This window comes from Stegodyphus dumicola, chromosome 8 (assembly GCF_044657685.1).
Source record: "Stegodyphus dumicola isolate Sdum_Otavi_A_Nest chromosome 8, ASM4465768v1".
Taxonomy (NCBI): Eukaryota; Metazoa; Arthropoda; class Arachnida; order Araneae; family Eresidae; genus Stegodyphus; species Stegodyphus dumicola.
This window is the reverse complement of record NC_140775.1, coordinates 103,602,332-103,621,345: the sequence shown is the minus strand read 5'-3', so window position 1 is coordinate 103,621,345 and position 19,014 is coordinate 103,602,332. Positions and strand designations below refer to the sequence as shown.

General features: G+C 33.0%; 1 protein-coding gene across 4 annotated transcripts in view; it reads left to right on the top strand.

Annotated features, from left to right (window-relative positions):
• Trmt112 (tRNA methyltransferase subunit 11-2) overlaps positions 1–19,014 on the top strand; it is a 39,108-nt gene that overhangs the window by 14,247 nt on the left and 5,847 nt on the right. For 2 of the 4 annotated variants that reach the window (XM_085822207.1, XM_035353242.2), the window contains exon 2: positions 18,349–18,456. In XM_085822207.1, the coding sequence (XP_085678333.1) occupies positions 18,349–18,456 (108 nt within the window). The remainder of the gene's footprint in view (positions 1–18,348; positions 18,457–19,014) is intronic. The other 2 variants (XM_085822208.1, XM_035353243.2) reach the window with 1 other exon arrangement.

The following is a 19,014-nucleotide window of genomic DNA, read 5'->3' as shown; positions in this document are numbered from 1 at the left end:
TATTACTTGTATATTATTGCATAAATCATGTTCGTAAACTGAGTAAATCACAGAGTACTATACATTAATGTAATAGCTTTTCTGTACGTTTATCAGTTATCTTGTCTGTCAGTTTATAATATAACTAATTATTTATAAGTTTGCTAACCTAAGAGAAAAAACTTAGATAGGTACAGATTTTATATAAAAATTTAAAACATTAGTATGTAAAACTTCTTGGATTTTATATAAAAATCTCCGCAAATCTAGGCTTTCTTCCTTTTCTTAATGGTATACGTGGACAAGTTCCTTTTTTTATATAGACTTATTCATTTATTATCAGTATGCATCTCACTGAAAGGAGAGAAAAATCTGTCTCTCGCACTCACACAAAAAGTCTTAAGTAACAATTAAAATCATCTGACATAAAATACCGAGACTAAAGCAAATTTTGATTTCACTAATTGGTAAAGGGAAATTATTTCCTTTTTATTCTTTCTTCATGTTACGTACCTTTCAACTGGTTCCCTAAGAACGTGCTTTTATTTTTTAACAATCCATCCAGATGCGATAAAAATCATGATGAAAACATTGGCTCCTGGAATCCTTGATATTTTTTTTAACTTTTCAAGTTTTTTTTTTTTTTAAATTTTTAAATTTTTTATTTTTTTATTTTTAAGCACATTAAATTTATTTGGAAAGGGGCACAGGAAAATTTTTTGCATAGGGGGCCAAGAGTTATAGTTACGCCACTGTACACACCAGTCAATTAATGCACTTTTCCCCTTTCGTTCCAAATTGTACAGAAACTTCAAATTAATCTTACTACATTCAGCCATTGTACCATCTAGACAATAAAACAAGCAATGTACTAAGCGACACATACCACAAAGCCCTTGCAAAACATCCCATGATTCAAAATTTCCCAGAATAATGCAAACGATAACCTCATAATGGGGTTTCCATACTACTCAGGTTACCATAAATGATACTACAACTTAGCGATAAATGAAACAACAACTTGGCAATAAATGAAACAACAACATCATGATAAGACAAGGGGTACCCTAAAGTCAACTCTAACTGAAATTTGATATCCTCACATCCTGGAGGTTAGAAATGCGATAGTATGAGAGGGCGAAGCTCGCCAAATTCATTGCATTTGTAAGTTAATGGTCTATTATCTGAACTACATTCTGTTTCACTGAATATTGTTGTTACTCCTTGCATGACAGTAAAGCTCTTTCTAATATTTTTTTTAGAGGCTCCTTGATACTCTTATCATGGACTCCCAGAATCCTTCCTACCATGAAGAATACTCAGGGATGAATTTCCATGTGACACCTTTAAATGTTATGAAGTCTTTTATTGTTGGATTTATAATAGTCCTTTTGAATCTCTTGAGTATTTCACTTGAGCTGCAAGAAGATTTTGCAATATCTGTATAGATTGTTTTGCAGCTTCCTCTACTAAGCAAATGTTGAAGATGAAATAAAACTTTTTATTGATTTGTCTGAGATGACATCAGCATGCAGTGCTTGCATAAATAGAACAATGTATATATATTTTTTTTAACATCTCTCTCTCAGCTTTAATGGTAATTGTTCCAGTGAATTCAGTTCTTACTACTGTGAAAGGAGAACTTTCAACTATATGATCTCTTGTCCATCGTTCTGTTGGTTGTCTGGCGGGTTTCACTGTGTACTTCCATGCAAGTAGCAGTAATTTTTGGTTAGCCTATATTTTAGGGTACACCTTGGATTATTGCCAAGTTGTTTCATTTATGGTAACTTGAGTAGTTGAATATTATGGAAACCCTATTATGGTGCGATTGCAGTGAATAAGACTGGTAGGAAAATATTTATTAAGAGCTTATTAATGTGTAAAATGTTGGTTAGGAAGTATGATGTTTATTTTGTACTTTATTCCGTAAAATGCCTGCTGCTGATATGATTAACCTGAAGTTTCTGTATACTTTAAAACAATTGGGAAAGAAAACATTGATCGACTGGCATGCAAATGAAGATTTAAATGGCTTCGTTCATCTCTTGGTAAATAATGCAGCGAGATTTAAGGATTTGGAAACCGAAGCTCATATCAACACTATGGAAGGTATGTGAGGTGTAATAAAAAGGGATTTTTGAAAGAAATGCCTCCGATGGTAGGGAGAATATTTTTCATTTTTACTTTTGTGAATTTATGTGGCGATGGCAGTATACAGATTTTAGTTTAGATAATTTTAATAGTTTTTTGATGCTGTTAAGAATTCTGTGTGTCTCATATACTGAAGAAACAGAAATTTTTAAATAAGGTAAATCATATTTCCTTTTTGTATTACATAACGTGTTTCCATTCTTATGTTATTTTCTTGTTTGATTTAAAATGCAGTTTATTGAGATTATACATTTTTTGTTTTAATTAAGTTTTGGACACCATTTTACTAGGAAGTGTATTGGACGTAAGCATGAATGGTGCCAGTTTTTACCAAGGGGGTTACCCTGAAATATATTTTTACCTAATTTTGTTCACTACCTGTTTTTATTTAGATATCCAAAATTGATTCTTGTCTTTGGACAGTGTTGCCATAACTCCTGAATGGAATGATTTTTGTGTTCACTAAATATCACTAGTTGGTAAAAATATATTAAAGGGTGCTCCTTGACGAAAATTGGCGGTTTTTGGGTATTGGCCAGATAGGCACAATTTCAAGATGGCTGCTACACAAAACCAAAATAACAAGAATTACATAAACTTGGTGTCCATATGCACATCGATCTATTTTCACTTAAAAAAAAAAAAAAAATCAGAGAATAGCACAAACTCTGCATTGTGCACTCCCTTGACTTTGTCCCTGTACACAACGATCTATTTTCACTTAAAAATCAAAATCGACTCTCAATAGTTTTTCTGGTGGTGTGGTGTGGTGTATTTAATTATGGCAAAGCACACTAGGGCTATCTGCCTAAGGGGAGGGATGCCTTCGTGGAGGACTTTCCAAGGGAAACCGGCTCGTATACACGTTACACATGGGGAAAACCACGAAAACGCCCATGCAGCCAGCCCGTTCGCGGGATTCGAACCTCGGACCGAACCACCAATGTTCAGCGTCTTTACCGCTCGGCCGCTGGTGGGCTCCCACTTTTTCTGGACTGCTGAACGTAGTAATATTTAATTCAGTTTCTTCTGCTGGAACAGTCACATAAACATAAGGGCTCAAATGTTGCAAATTTTTGATTATCAGTTTTTACTTTAGACTTTTTCTCAGGCCATTCATCTTTAGAACCTTTCAACCATGATAGACCATGCCACTACATATTATTCAGCCATGTATGTGCTGTTTTACCACAAGTTAACTTATATGCAGGGTTTTCTTACATTAATTTCCTTGAATCTTATATTTCCACTTATTAGATGAAGGACAGTTCTGTATTTCTGCAATTCTATTTAATAGAAACTGCTTCCACTCAGGTGCTGACCCTTTAATCCAGCATAAACATATTTCTGAATCTGTGCAAGGGATCACTTTCTTAACTAAGTCTTTGAATATCTTCAATAGATACTTACACAACCTTGCTGTGACTAATGTCACCATTAATTCTAATCTAAGAGGGTACATCTTCTTTAATGGTGTTGTCCTATTTTTCAATATTCTTAACAGTATACATATATGTCCTCTCTCATTCTTATATCTAAACTATGCCACTATTGATGCATCACAGAAAACATGAACGTCAACCAAATCACCTTTACTTAGAACTTCTGAAAACTAGAACAGTACAGTTCCAGAAATCTGCAAAGCTTGGGACCAAAGGTTGTGCAGATTTTAGGATTTTGCAGATTTCAGGACAGAAAAGATAAATCATAATATTCAGACTAAAAAAGCAAAATAAATAAGGTGTATTATACGTTTAATTAAATTATTATACACTATTACAATAATTGATTATGTATATTAATTATTACATATATAAATTGATTATATTATATTAGTATTTATTTACATTAGTACTTACAGGAATATTTATAAGCATTAGGGATGTATTCAACAGACATAAAAATAAGGGATATTAATAAAGCATAAAATATTTCATTTTTTTCTACATTTTTCTGATGGAGGTTTGTTTTAAAACTTTAGGGTGCTCCAGAGTAAGTTTTTTTTTTTTTTTTTTTTTTTTTTTTTTTTTTTTGTAAACTACATAAAGTCATAATCTCTTGCTCTGTGGCACAGCTTTGTTCTAAAAATTTTAGATATTTTTCACCAAGTCCCAGACCCTCATTAAAAGATATTTTCTCACTTCTATCAAATTCACTATCTGTGTCGGTGTCAGAATTGTCTTCTTGCTGTGGCGAGTGCAAAACAGAGCCAATGATTTCATCATCAGTCATCTGATATGGCAGCATTGGCTCATCTGAATACATCATCCATTCAACAATATCTTCTTCCTACAAATCCTCCTCATTTATTTTTTCTTTCAAAAATAAAAGCAATTCTCTTGCTTTAATTCTTGCTACACTGACCCTAAAACCAGAAAAATCATTGTCATCACTCTCAGTTTCAATAAACAGAGAAAGATGGCCATACATTATGCCAGACATTCCCTAATGTTGTTTGGGAAAAAGAATTCCATGATTCAGCTAACAAGTAAATGCAGTCTTTGATGGTGATTTTTTTTTTTTTTTTTTTTTTTAAATCACAAAGTGGAATAGAATGGTCACTTGAAAGAATTTTTTTCAGAAACTCTGATTTATAGTGGCATTTAATACTGTGTATTATGCCCTGATCCATTGGTTGGATGAATGATGTAGTATTTGAAAACAAAAAACGGCCATGACATTATCACATGTTAAAATATTTGCATCTGGATGTGCAGATCAGTTGTCTAACAATAGTAAAATCTTGCAATTTGATGGTAACCCCACACTGTTACAATGCCTTCTAGCCTCTTTAATAAAATGCTCCATGAACCATTCAGTCATAAGTCGTTTTGTGAACCAGGAATTTTTATTACTGCTGTAAATCACAGGTAAGGATTTTACTCCTTTCAGATTTCTGGGATTGGTGCTCTTACCCACTACCACTGGTTTACATTTGTAAGTTCCAGCTGCATTGCTGCATACTAAAATGGTAACTCTTTCTTTAGTATCTTTCACCCCTGATGGTGCACTTTCTTCACTTGTCACAAATGTCTTTCTTGGCAAACATCACCAAAAAAGTCCAATCTCGTCCATATTAAAAACCTGTTCTGGGCTAAGATTTTCTTCTACCACTAACACGGAAAATTCATCAATAAACTCCTCTGCAGCATCTTTATCTGCTGAAAGTTTTTCCCCCGCATGCTTTCAGATAATGTATACAGTCAAAAGTCGTTAATCCGGACTCGTCTGGACTTCGGCGATTCCGGATTATCGATTTTTCCGGATTATAGATCATCAGTTTAAATCTCGTAAGATGGCATGCAGAAATTCTAAAATTAAAAATATGAAACTACAATTTATGAAATAAAGAACAATTACGATCTAAAGGGTATCAAAATTTACAAAAAAAAAAAAAAAAAAAAAAAAAAGCCTAATATTTATTTGTTTACTTTATTAAATATTTCTCTCAATGTAAGTTGTTTAAGTTGCTTCATTTTATGTGATAATACTTTCTCTTTAATTCTATAAAAAGACATAATTTCTTGTTCAGTTACAAAGTTCCACTGTTCAAGTCCCGTTAATTGCTGTGCCGAGAATACCGACTAACTTGTCAATCGAAATTTTTTCGTTTTCACTAACCTCTCTGTCACATTCTTCATGTCTTTATCCATTTTTTGCAGCAATTCCACTTTTTGTTTGTTGGACATCGAAACATACTTTCGTTTTGTAGATCCTTTGGAAGTTCCAGCATCGGAAATTCTATTTGACATAATCGAAAGTTCAAGTTTACTTTTATAAAATTGCTCTTACAGTCTGCAAAAAATAATAAGCGGGATCCAATTCGAAGATTAAGGAACAACACAATCATTAACATTAACTGAAATAGATAATTAGATAATTTTAGCTTACACCGTCCGTTATACATTAAACACGCACGCGTAAAACGCTTGTGCGCACATGCCAACGCGGCGCATGCGCAGAAAGTTTTTAGCTTTGAGGTCCGGATTATAGATCATTCCGGATTATGGGTGTCCGAATTAACGACTTTTGACTGTACACCATGTCTCTGTTTAAATCTATTCAGCCAACTGCTGCTGAAATTGTACGGCTCCTATATTTTAAAATCAGCATGAATCTGCTTCGCCTTTTCTCTCAGGAACGGTCCTGAAATTGGTACCCCATCACTCTGCCGCTGCCGGAACCACTCATACAAGACAGCATCGAGGTTTGCCGACTTCGTCTCATGCCAGTGGCGTGTGGTTCATATGTGCACTGCACACCCTGGCAAAATTATGAGAGACAATATTTTTCTGCACCTATCTTTATATGGTATATAATAAATATTATTTATAATATATTCAAATATTATGTTGATTTGCTTGCTTGTATTCCCGCAGTACGTGCGATACTAGGTGCTGCACCACGTAACGCGTTCAAAAGCAAACGAACATGGGAAGTTTTAATGTGTACGCACTGTGCACTAATAGAAAATCACGCTTTATATGTATGGGCTACTGGAGAAGCACAGCATACTATAGCACTGAGTCAAGTGCAGCTTTTTTTTCTGCACTTGGCATTCAGAATCATCCGAATGTACGGTTTATTAAGCGTTGTATTAGAGCGGGGGACTTGCGTGCTGAAGCGCTTTTGGTTTTTTAACTGATTAACTGGCCATACGATTTTGCAGACTGTTAATGTTTAAATTTATATATTGTAAGATTTTGTTTTTATGGAAATATAAAAGAAGTATTTCATCAATATAAAGGGAAATGTTTTAGTGTGGTAAAGTAATTTCGGTGATGTATTATATTTATAGAAATAATTCTCTGAAAAACAATTTTGTTTTGTTCGACAAAAAAGAAACGAATTTTAACAGAACAGTCCAAATTTTACCATTCATTGTGTCCTAATAGACATTTGGTTTTTCGTCACCAATGAGCATCCTGGTGTCATCAGGCTGATGATGAGGCACCGCAGCGGCGGGCGATGTGTGGTGCTATGTTTGCTGAAAATATAAGTTTTCTGTGGAAGCCCGAAGCGTTGCTTTTTCGCCACCAGTATGACATCATACAACACAAGACATGATTTTTGCTTCAGTGCTAGTAGAATTCTCGTAAGTTTAGCTGTTTTTGTAGTTATACCTCGACTACTCGTTAGTAAATATTTTATTTATTGTATTCTTTAAATTTATATTCATAATAAATAACCCATTTCAGAATGGAGAACTCGGATGTCTCAATAATTAAAGATTTATTGGAAAATCCATTTTCTAGATGAGACGTTACTACAAAAAACGAAATAGTTAAATTAAGTAGACCGATGCCGGATATTATTCTATCACAAAACGTTAAGATTAAAGGACAACAGTGTGTACGACATTTTCAAAAATCTATGTATGAAAAATTTAAATGGTTAACTGGTTGTAGTGAATTGAATAAGTTGTACTGTTGCCCATGTTTACTTTTTGCTGTAATTGAAAAGGACAAGAATATTTGGACAAAATAAGGCTACAGTGATTTAAATCATCTCCATGAAGCTGCAAAGAAACAAGAAAAAACACAATCTCACATAAATGCCATAATGCTATTAAAAACATTTGGTACCGCCAGGATAGATTTAATGTTAGATCGACAAAAGGCTTCATCAATTGTTTAACACAATGAAAAGTAACAAGAAATAGAAATATTTTCAAGAGATTAATAGATGTAGTTTCTTACTTAACAAAACAAGAAGATGCATTTCGTGGACACAATGAGAATATAAATTTCCTTAATCGAGGAAATTATATAGAATAAATAACTTTAATTAGTAAATTTGATAATATTTTAGCAGCCCATCTAAGAACTGCAACTGTATTTTCTGGAACCTCTAATAGATAAAAATTATATTATTGCATCGATAAAAAATATTGTAATTTTAGAAATTAGAAATGAGGTAAAACAAAAGCCATTCGTTGCTATTATGCTGGATAAAACATCTGACATATCTCACAAAGCGCAATTATCGGTTGTGCTACGATATGTTAATAATTGTAGTACACCAGCGGAAAGATTTTTGTTTTTTAAAGATGTTAGTGCTGATCGTTCAGCGGAAGCTTTGTGAAAGGTTGTGCAAAAAACGATTTTGAGTTGGGGGTGTGAGAATAAACTGATTGCTCAAACGTATGATGGGGAGGGCAGTCATGGCAGGAACGTTGAATGGGACGCAGAAAAAAGTAAAAGGCATTTTCCCAGAAGCTATGTTTGTGCATTGTTGCGCACATGTACTTTAATTTAGTTCTGTCGCAATCTGTATTGTTTATAAAAGATTGTGAATTAATTTTTGCAACAATTTCTGGCATAGCCTCATTTTTTCGGTGTCTACAAAAAGAAATCACGTTTTAAATGAAATTATTAAAAGAAAATTTCCAAAGTTAGCTACAACACGTTGGAACTATTCATCTCGTTTGGTAAATACCATAAAAAGCGAAAGGCAAGGCCTATCTGATTTATTTGAAAATATTATTGAGAATCCAGAAGGCTGGGATAAGGATAAAATTAATATTGCAAAGAGTTATCACATGTTTTTTGAAGAATTTAACAGTAATTTTCTCCTAAATATTTTTGCCAAAGTGTTCAGTTATACTGATGTTCTATTTGATATTTTACAAAAAACTAACTTAGATATAGCATATTCTAGTCTAAAAGTAGAGGAAGTAAAAGATGCAATTCAAAATATGCGAACTTCTGTTGCATTTGATGAAGTTTATAAAGAGACTATTTCTGTAGTGGGTCCTCCAAATTAAAAAAAAAGTCGTGTTAATTTACAAAACTCAAGTGTAGACCTAGACCAACATTTTAAAAATTTATGTTATGAAATAATGGACACTATTTATTGTCAGTTAGATGTCTGTTTTAAAAAATTAAATTTGCTCAAATTTTTTGAACTATTGAATTTTAGTTTTTTTAAGAAATATCAAAGTAAATTTCCGGATGAATGCCTTAATTCGTTAAAGAACGCTTATGCAAAACATTTCGATTTTGTAAAGCTAACCAATGAATTATGCGCTCTTTATCATAGTGAATCATACCACAAAATGAATTTATCGAAACTTTTTCACCATATAATGCTGAATGATTTGACAGATGCCCTAAGCGAAGTAAATAAATTGGCATATTTAATTTGTACAATTCCATTTTCAACTGCTTCGGTGGAGAGATCATTTTCAGCATTGAAAAGAGTAAAAAATTATGCATGCAATTACAATGAGCCAGGATAGATTAAGCGATTTATCTCTAATAACAATAGAAAAAGAAATGTGACACTTATTACAGTCAAAACGAGAGTTTTATGATCATGTAATTGATGATTTTGTTAGTAATACAGATAGACGTATGGATTTTGTGTACAAATGAATAATAAAAAGTTAAAGAAGTGTTTAATGTACATTTTTATAGTTTTATTATTATTGTTGTTCTCTGCACACCCTGCATGAAAACCTACCGCACGCCACTGCCTCTTGCAAAGATTTCCGGTTTCGGATTCCCGTGTTAGAATCCTGTTGCTGTAAAATTTCAACAGTTTTTCTTTATTTTTCCGTATATCATACACAGTCCGTGTCGCTATTCCATATGATTGAGCTATAAAGTGAGGAGTAGCACCTGCTTTCATCTTTTGCAGAATTTCCACTTTTTGCATTACTGTCAATGCAACGTGTTTACGTTTTTCAACATTGCAAGCAGTAAAATCATGAGTGTGTTTCTTATCTGTCATTGTATTGAAAAGTGCTGAAATTTAAAATATTATTAATTTATCCACAAAATATCCGGATAAAACAAAAAAAAAAAAAAAAAAAAAAAGGCAGCACTAAACATTCTCGTGAAATAACAAAGTTCAGAAAATACAACAACGTGAATCGGGAACTTGAAAGAACAGTTGAGTGAATTGTCTGCTTTTTTACCTCAGTGCAGATTGCAGGGGAAAACACTTTTATCATGATGTCAATAATTTGCTATTTCCATAATGACTGATTATTATTCGATAATTATGATGTCATTATTTGATAGGTATTTTTTCTTTGATATTTCGTACTCCATTTGTGGTTTCCGGAACCTATAAACTAAATGTTTACATTTTGAGAGGCAACCCGGATTTCAGGTCTACGGATTTTCGGTATTTGACTGTACCTCTCTATTTTCAACTAGCTTAATTCCTTAACTTCACCACTTTATCCACATGTACTGTGCACCACTTATCCATTTGTACTGTAACTCTGCTGGCAACTTTCAATCCCAATCCAAACCACTCTCCCATATTTCCTGCATAATTCACACCACAAATGGGGAAATAAATCCGACTGGATTAAAACCATAACTGCTACACTAACACTGATCTTTTACTATTTTGAAGTGATTCTAAACTACTCAACGGTGATGTAACATCTACTCTTAAGACATCATCTTTTGAGTTCCATACCAGGCTTAATACTTTTAACTTACTATCCCTCTCAACCCTACTTTCTTTACACAACTCATTCTGAAGCCAAAACTCATTAAATTCTTTAGAATCAGTGTTGAGCTTTCTCAAATTGAAATTTTTTGTCTCCCAAAATAAATACTGCTTTTGATAAAAGATTGAAAGCTGACTTTACACTTTCTGTCCTGTAACACAAATCATCTGCATACAGTGAGCTATTTAAGGTCCCAATACAGTTTTCATTTGTTTCTGAGTATTTATTTGACTGTTGCACTCAATAAAAACGATAAGCAGTTATATCCAAATAATACTCTGTTAATTTTTATAATTTTTAAGTCCAAATTATTTTCCAAATTCTCTAGACGCTTCTTTTTTTTTTTTTTTTTTTCCTACAACAAATGAGCTTTATACCTTTCATCTACATCATCTTCAAAATGCTTAATTATTTGTTTATCACATTCACTCCTTTCAGACACGCAATTAATAATTCCGTCAAAAGTCGTTAATTCGGACACCCATTATCCAGACCTCAAAGCTAAAAACTTTCTGCGCATGCGTCGCGTTTACGCGTGCGGGTAAGACCTTTATGGCTGCGAATTTGCGTGTGCTCATGCGCATCCAGAATGCTCATACGCATGCCAGAATCGTAGCTAAGGTTTTCAGTGCTCAGGGACAACTGAAGATTTCGCGTTCCCTACTGCTTGCCAAGGATATAAAACATTTAATTCTAAAATGTAACATCAGTTTGGCACCCCTTGGATTCTGCGCCTGGGGACAGATGCCCTCCCTTGCCCCCCTCTAGCTACACCCTTGACGCATGCGTGTTTAATGTATAACGGACGGTATAAACTAAGCTAAAATTATCTAATTCAGTTAATGTTGCAGATTGCATTGTTCCTTAATCTTCGAATTGGGTCCAGCTTATTATTTTTTGCAGACTGTTAGAGCAATTTTATAAAAGTAAGCTTGAACTTTCGATTATGTCAAATAGAATTTCCGATATATATTTACTAATATGTAAAGGATCTACAAAGCGAAAGTATGTTTCGAAGTCCATTAAACAAAAAGTTGAATTGCTGCAAAAAATAGATAAAGGCATATCCTTTGATTTTCTAACCATTCCGAAATCTGTTTATAAATTTCACACTGCTCTGCAGGGGGGGGGGACAAACTTCCATCTTATTCAAAATGCAGATTTATAACTTTCGATTATGTCAAAAAGAATTTCTGATTCTGGAGCTGCCAAAGGATCTACAAAGGATCATGTTTCGATGTCCATCAGATAAAAAGTGGATAAAGGCATATCCTTTGTTTCTCTAACCATTCTGAAATCTGTTTATCAATTTCATGCTGCTCTGTGGGGGAAGGGGGAGTGGAACATCGCAGTGCGTAATAAACTGGAAGTTGATCTGTCAGCACTATCCTTATCTTCAGGACAGATGTTTTTATTTTATTCAGCTTATAATTCCTTACTAAATGTAATATTTCATCTCGATGTATTCCGTCTTTGATATGATTTAAATCAAATTCCTCGTCATTATAAATATCACGAGTGCACATCAAATAGTTTTTTGGTTGCAATTTTCTAATTTCGACTATGCGTAATGTATGCTTTACGCAAGCGCGTGTTGAAAGAAATGTTTAATAAAGTAAACAAATAAATATTAAGCTTTTTTTTGGTAAATTTTGATACCCTTTAGATCATAATTTTTCTTTATTTCATAAATTACAGTTTCATATTTTTAATTTTGTAATTTGTGCATGCCATCTTACCAGATTTAAACTGATGATCTATAATCCGGAAAAATCGATAATCCGGAATCGCCGAAGTCCCAACGAGTCCGGATTAACAACTTTTGACTGTACTACAGCTGATGAATCTGTTGTGATAATTTTTCTTCGTGTACCCAATAGCTTGCATAAACAAACCCGTTGACCTTTCCTCTGATGAACTTTTAGCTTCATATAGCTGCTCAGATGGTGTAGTGATTAGGGGTGCCTGACTGCCATACTGAAGGGCCCTGGTTTGAATCCTGGTGAAGGCATGGATGTAAATTGTCTGTCCCTTCATAGAAGGCAAAGGTGGCCTAATAAAGATACCACCACGTCTGGCCTTAGGAGTGACTGATGCCAGCATAGGCAGGCACCTGCAATTAGAAAAAAAAACTTAGCTTCTATTATTCTCTTTCCCACTGTACCACTAAATGAGCAACCGTATATGCTTTCATTCAATACTTAACAGTCTGTCAAACGATAAATTTTACCCATTAAATAAAATACAGTTCAAATAATCATTCCCTATTAAAATCTGAACCTCTGTGAGGTAACTATCGTCACTGTCAGATAAATGAAATCCTTCCTTACATAGCTTATTTATGACCTCTGTAGTAGGCCTTGCTGTCGGAATGCCCTCGCTATCTGAGTTGGCCTCACTATTGGAACATATGGTTTTAAGATTTTTTATTTTGTCTTTTTCTTTTAAACTCTGTCACTGGCAGCTTCAAAGCTCCAAAGGTGTGAATTCTTAATACTTTCCTGCCAACAGTTGAAAATTCTGCCTTCTAGAAATGGATAATGGATTGACGCACATAGAATCTTTTCAAAGCAGATTCACACAACTACCTAATACTAAATGCGAAATAATTTCTGACGAGTTGGGCCCTGAAAGTTTGCTAAGAAAGGAAAGCATTAGGAACTGGTTTACTCAGTATTTCAAGGAACAGGGAGCTAACATTTATTTCTTTTACTTCGCTAGTGTTCTGCACATTTTTGTTGGTTTTTATTTTCTTGCATGTTTGAGTTACACAGACTCTCTAAATGGAACTGAGATTTGTGAATGTTTCATTTAACCTTTTGAGGGGGTGAGATTTGTGAATGTTTCATTTAACCTTTTGAGGGGGTGAGATTTAGAACGAAAGTCACACATATAATTTTCAACTGATTTATTAACCCTTTAACTGTCAAGTTATTTTGATGATTTGGGTACACAAATTGTCAAATTTTTTTATTGGAAAAACCAAATGTAGCCGAAATAAACATCTCCCGATATATATTCGGGTATGACAGTACGATGCACTCAAAAAAAAAATTACCCCGAGAAATACTCGGGCGTGACATTTTCGAACACCAGTGCTGTGCCCGAGATAATCTTGGGCATGACGGTTAAAAGGTTAAGCATCGCTGTTGAAGCTATTTTCCTTTTCTCTTTATTAACACCGAAAGCGATTCTTGCAACAGTTCTACATTTGGATTTTCATTTTGTAATTCATCTTCAATTTTCTTAATCAATGTTGTGATGGTGATTCGAACCAAACATCTAATTTTCCTATTACGTTCAACTGTTACTTTGAGACTGATCTTCATTTCCAAAGATAAGGTTATTAAATTAAGGCAAAGCCTCAAGGGCTATCTGCCTAAGGGGAAGGATGCTTTCGTGGAGGACCTTCTAAGGAAAACTGGCTCTTATACACCTTACACATGGGAAAAACCACGAAAACACCCATGCAGCCAGCCCGTTTGCGGGATTCGAACCTCACACCGAACTACCAGTGTTCAGCGACTTTACTGCTCAGTCTCTGGTGGGCCCATTTCCAAAGATAAATAACATGCAAATAGAAATTGTATCACTCACCTTGTTTCAGGTTATTGAAAACAAAATTAGTTCATGTTGTCTTACCGAATCTATACATTTTCTTTATTAGCTAGATGCCCCAAACAACGTATAAGAACTAATTTGTTGCCTCATCGCATTGGTGGTTTTTGATGCCAAGTTGTACTGATTGAGCACACTTATTTTTCTTCTAATACTACTTTGTGAATCAAAATATATTTACAAAATTGTGGAGTTATAATTTACTTCGTTTAAATCTCTCTTATCCCACCTCTACGTGACTACACCTATCATTCTCTCCACATTCTCTCAGCACTAAAACATTTTATTAATTATTTATGGGTGATGCAGTGCCCTCTATAACTTTTTCCACAGCTGAAAACAGCGTATACTCTTAGTTCAGAGCTGAATTCACAGTATTTAGATATCTGGGAGAGCTTTGCCTTTTAGATGCGCATTGCGTTGCGTGTAATATTTCTAGTAATTTGAAGTGGAACTGTTACTTTGAAAGACCGAAATTAGAGAATGTTGACATTCTGCTAATACATCAGTGGAAGACTGACTGTTTGTTATATTCGTATGCATTTGAACCATCACTGGTTGTTGTTGGAATAAAAAGACTGTATAACTTTGATCACATAATAAGTTTATTATTTGTGTTGTTTTCTTTTCTTTCTCAGAATGTACTGTTCGTTTTACATTCAATAGTTTATTTACATGTGTTGTTATTTAAGCTTTTTCCCATTTTCACAAATATCATTTTATGTTTTAATAATAAATTATGATTTAAAAACTAACAAAGATATTACGTTCACCATCAGTTTACCTTATTCAACGTTCACCATCAGTTTATGGAGAATGTCGACATTTCCCGGTGTAAGTGAGAAATAAGGATATTTAGCAAATAATTTGGACATATATCAAGCAACTCTGTGAAAGTTGACATTAACTGTAGAATGTTAGCATTCTCCAGACTTTAGTCTTTCACAGTAACATAACTACTGATTGTGTTTTGTGATACTGAGAAGAGCTGTGCAAATATTTTTGTGGAAAAGTTGCAGAACTGTAGAGTGTTTCTTTTAGTAAAGAAAATTTTATCAAACTATCAGCGGTTTTTTGACATTCAATTCATTACCAACTCGTATACACACAACAATATGAAGATTTCATGTAATGATATTAATGTGAATAGAAAACCACATACTATATTAAATATGTAAATCAGAAGCAGCAGCTTCAGTGTAATTTTATTTTCTTTGGTGTATCTAATTAATATTTTTTATTTCAAGACCAATGTCATAGTCCATAAAATGTCTGCTATGCAGTACAAAGTCTGAAATCTGCACATCCGGTATTCTAAAATCAGATTTCCATGTCACTAGCAACCTCCCCTTTTTTTTAAAAAAAATTTTATGCTCAATGTTTGTATATTAATTTTTTTTTTTTTTTTTTTTTTTTTTTTTTTGTAATGAAACTTGTTGAGAATCCTGATTCTTAATTTCACTTTGACACTGATGTCACTGACCTAGCAAATCAGTATTTATTATTTTTTGCTTTCATCCCCACTCATAGGCCAAAAGATTACATTTAGTTGTTTGAATTGAAAATAACTGATTTGTTATTCAGTTAAAGTGCCAATACTAGAGGATTTAGTGACAGGATTTAGGGAAGGAGAAATTTTTAGAATTTAGGGAAATACTGAGCAATGAAATTTGAGTGTCATTGCTCAGTTTGGTCTCTTTATTATTGAGGGATGGCAAAATCTTTAGAATTTAGGGAAGTTATTAGGATGCGAAATTTTTAGAATTCAGAGAGGAACTTGGTAGCAGGATTTCGGACCCGCAGACACTGTACAGGGCCACATAATGTCTCGCACCAGACGTAGATAAGCCTTAAATATATGTGGGAATTTATTTATTTGGGAGTCAGATCAGTCTTAAGCATGTGCAGGAAATAAGTATAAGTAGCTAAACTAACATGATTCAGACTTATCAGCGTATGATAGAAACAAGACAAAATATAGCAGAGTAGCATACTTTTAGTCGCCAACCTCATAATACATCACCAATATGTATAGTGGACTTTAGCTGTTTTTAATGATGATAGTCATAAATTTGAAGGTTTTCAGATATCACTAACAAAAAGCAAAATTTTGTATTTAATGGAATTTGTGAAGAAATGTAGAGAATTGGCAATAAATGAAGATGATGTAACAGAAGTTTTTCATTGTGGTGATGATTTCCCAATCATCAGTCAACTAATGTATTGAAAAAATCTGTAGTATGGTTTGAAATCCAAAAAATATCGCTACCAACAGTGAAGAAAGTGACAGAGAGAAAAAATTTCTATTTACAATTTAGTGAGAATTCTCAGGCTGCAATTACAGGACTTTAACAGTGGAACTTTGTAACTGAGCAATAAATTATGTGTATCTGTAGAATTAAGGAAAAAGTATTAGCACAAGAAGTGGAACAAACTAAACAACTTGCACTGAAAGAAATGTTTAATAAAGCGAACAAATAAATACTGAGCCTTTTTTAAAGCAAATTTTGATTCTTTTATAATCTCCATTATTTCATAAATCACTATTTCGTATTTTAAATTTTATAATTTCTACAATTTGGAAACACCAAAGTTCCAACGAGTCCGGATCTCAAACTTTGTACTCTTAAAACATTATGGTAATTTCATACTATCCCATCAGCCTTGAAACCGTTGCCAAACAGAGCCATTTAGCGCCAATTTTGCCTGTGGGTGGCATAACAAGATGCAACATCTGTGCTTTTTTTTATATGTAACTTTGATCAGTTCTCGATAAGCCATCTTCTGTTTTTATCAGCAAGAAGAGAAGTTAACTGTTATTGGTGTATATTTTCTCTTCATTCTGAAAAAAAGATTATTAAAATTTGGGACCTGCCTTCTACAGAACAACAAGCGGTCGATTATTTTCAAATTTGTGTGATCCTACTGAAAAAAAAAAAAGTGTCTGTTAACCCTCTGAGCATTACGGGTTGAACCCTAAAATTTCATAGTTCCTCAAAATGTCATAAATAAATATTATTTCCTTGAGTACATTAAAAATTACTTTCACTTTGTACCTTGATTCCTTTTCTTCCGATATACATCCAGAACAAAATAGGTACATTAAAAGCTGGCAGAAATTTTCATGTGTAATGAATAAGAAGCCACCCTTCTGTACAGAAAATTACATCCATAACACTGAGAAGGTTAATGGACACAATATGTTCAGCTGAATATTGCCGATAAAGCAGTAATAGATTAGAATAATTACCTGTGGGTAATTTGTAATCTTAATGTTGAAAACAGAGCTTCTTCTAAAATGGAAAGCCTTAAATTATAATATTAATCGACAAGTGCCTTTTTATGAAATACAAAAGCGAAGTGGTGTCAAATATTAATCATTTAGTTCCCTAACAGTTCCATAGAAATAATTGGTGCAACTTTAGTGAGATTTCTGCCAACAGTCAGCGGGATAATATACAAGTATCATGTTTACTATAGAGTTCATATTTGAAGTAATTTCACTAAGCTGCATTGTATGCCAGGGCTTAAGAAATTTTTTTTTTGTTTGGATTTATACTAATAATACATCACCAATATGTATAGTGGACGTTAGCTGATTTTAATGATGATAGTCATAAATTTGAAGGTTTTCAGATATCACTGTTATGTGTGATAATGTTGTGTGTCTTACTGATGCTTATTTTTTAATTTTCTGAGTATTGTTAAAATATGAAATGGCTTGTAAATTTTGCTGCTGAGTTAGACAACTGCTTAGTTAGAGAATAATTTTGAGAACTGGTGATATAAGCAAACTGAAGAATCTTTAGTTATTTCAGTATTTTCATAATTGTTTTTCAGATTCTTATAATATGATAAATAAATATAAATGATGAACCAAAAAAAAACCATCTTTTTGATAGCTTTTTGATCAAACATATTTCAGCAAGGAATCTGATTGATTATTAAACTTCAGTTTATTGGATGACATATTTCTTGATTATTAAACTTCAGTTTATTGGATGATATATTTCTTCTGGTGTTGAATATACTGCTTTTGCTTTTCTGGTGCTCTTTTTTTATATGTAGCATTTGTTATTTCATATTTTTTTTCTTTCTAATTATAAATTTTATAATCTATATTTCAGGTAAAGGAAGTACAGGAAGTAAAAGTTGATTTCAATGCTGATTTTATTTCAAAAATGATTCCTAAATTAGACTGGGATGTAGTTTATACTGCTGCTAACACTGTAGGTGTAAGTTTGATATGAATTCTGGTTTTTCTTCCCTCCCCCATATTTTTATACCTTTGAACTAAAATAAGCCATTAATAGTGTTAATTGCTAATCATGTAATGAAAAAAGTAATGTTATATTCAAAATGTTTGTTTTCATAGAAAACGAAAGAATTTTCACTAAAAAAATTTTTTTGGGGCAGAAATGTTTATAAGCTTGATGTTTGAAGAAAAGATACATAAATCAGATTATCTTGAAGTATTGCCACCTTTTAACTAAAATTAATGCTAAAAATCTGAGTTTTTTGTGCTTGCTTTTAAAAATGAAACTAGTTATTTTTGTCTTTAAGTGTTTCCAGTATTTCAAATCAACAACAGTAATTAAACTTTGCCAGTTATTAATATTTAAGTTGGCTTGTATTTATTATACTTAGCTGGAGTTTTTCAGTGCATTCTGGATGAAGTTATTTTTTATTTTTATGTCAGTTCCAAGTATATTTTTAAATTAATAAAGCATTCTATATGAAACATTTTCTGCCTGAATTCATTGAATTTTCCACCTTGGATTGATTACTTATTA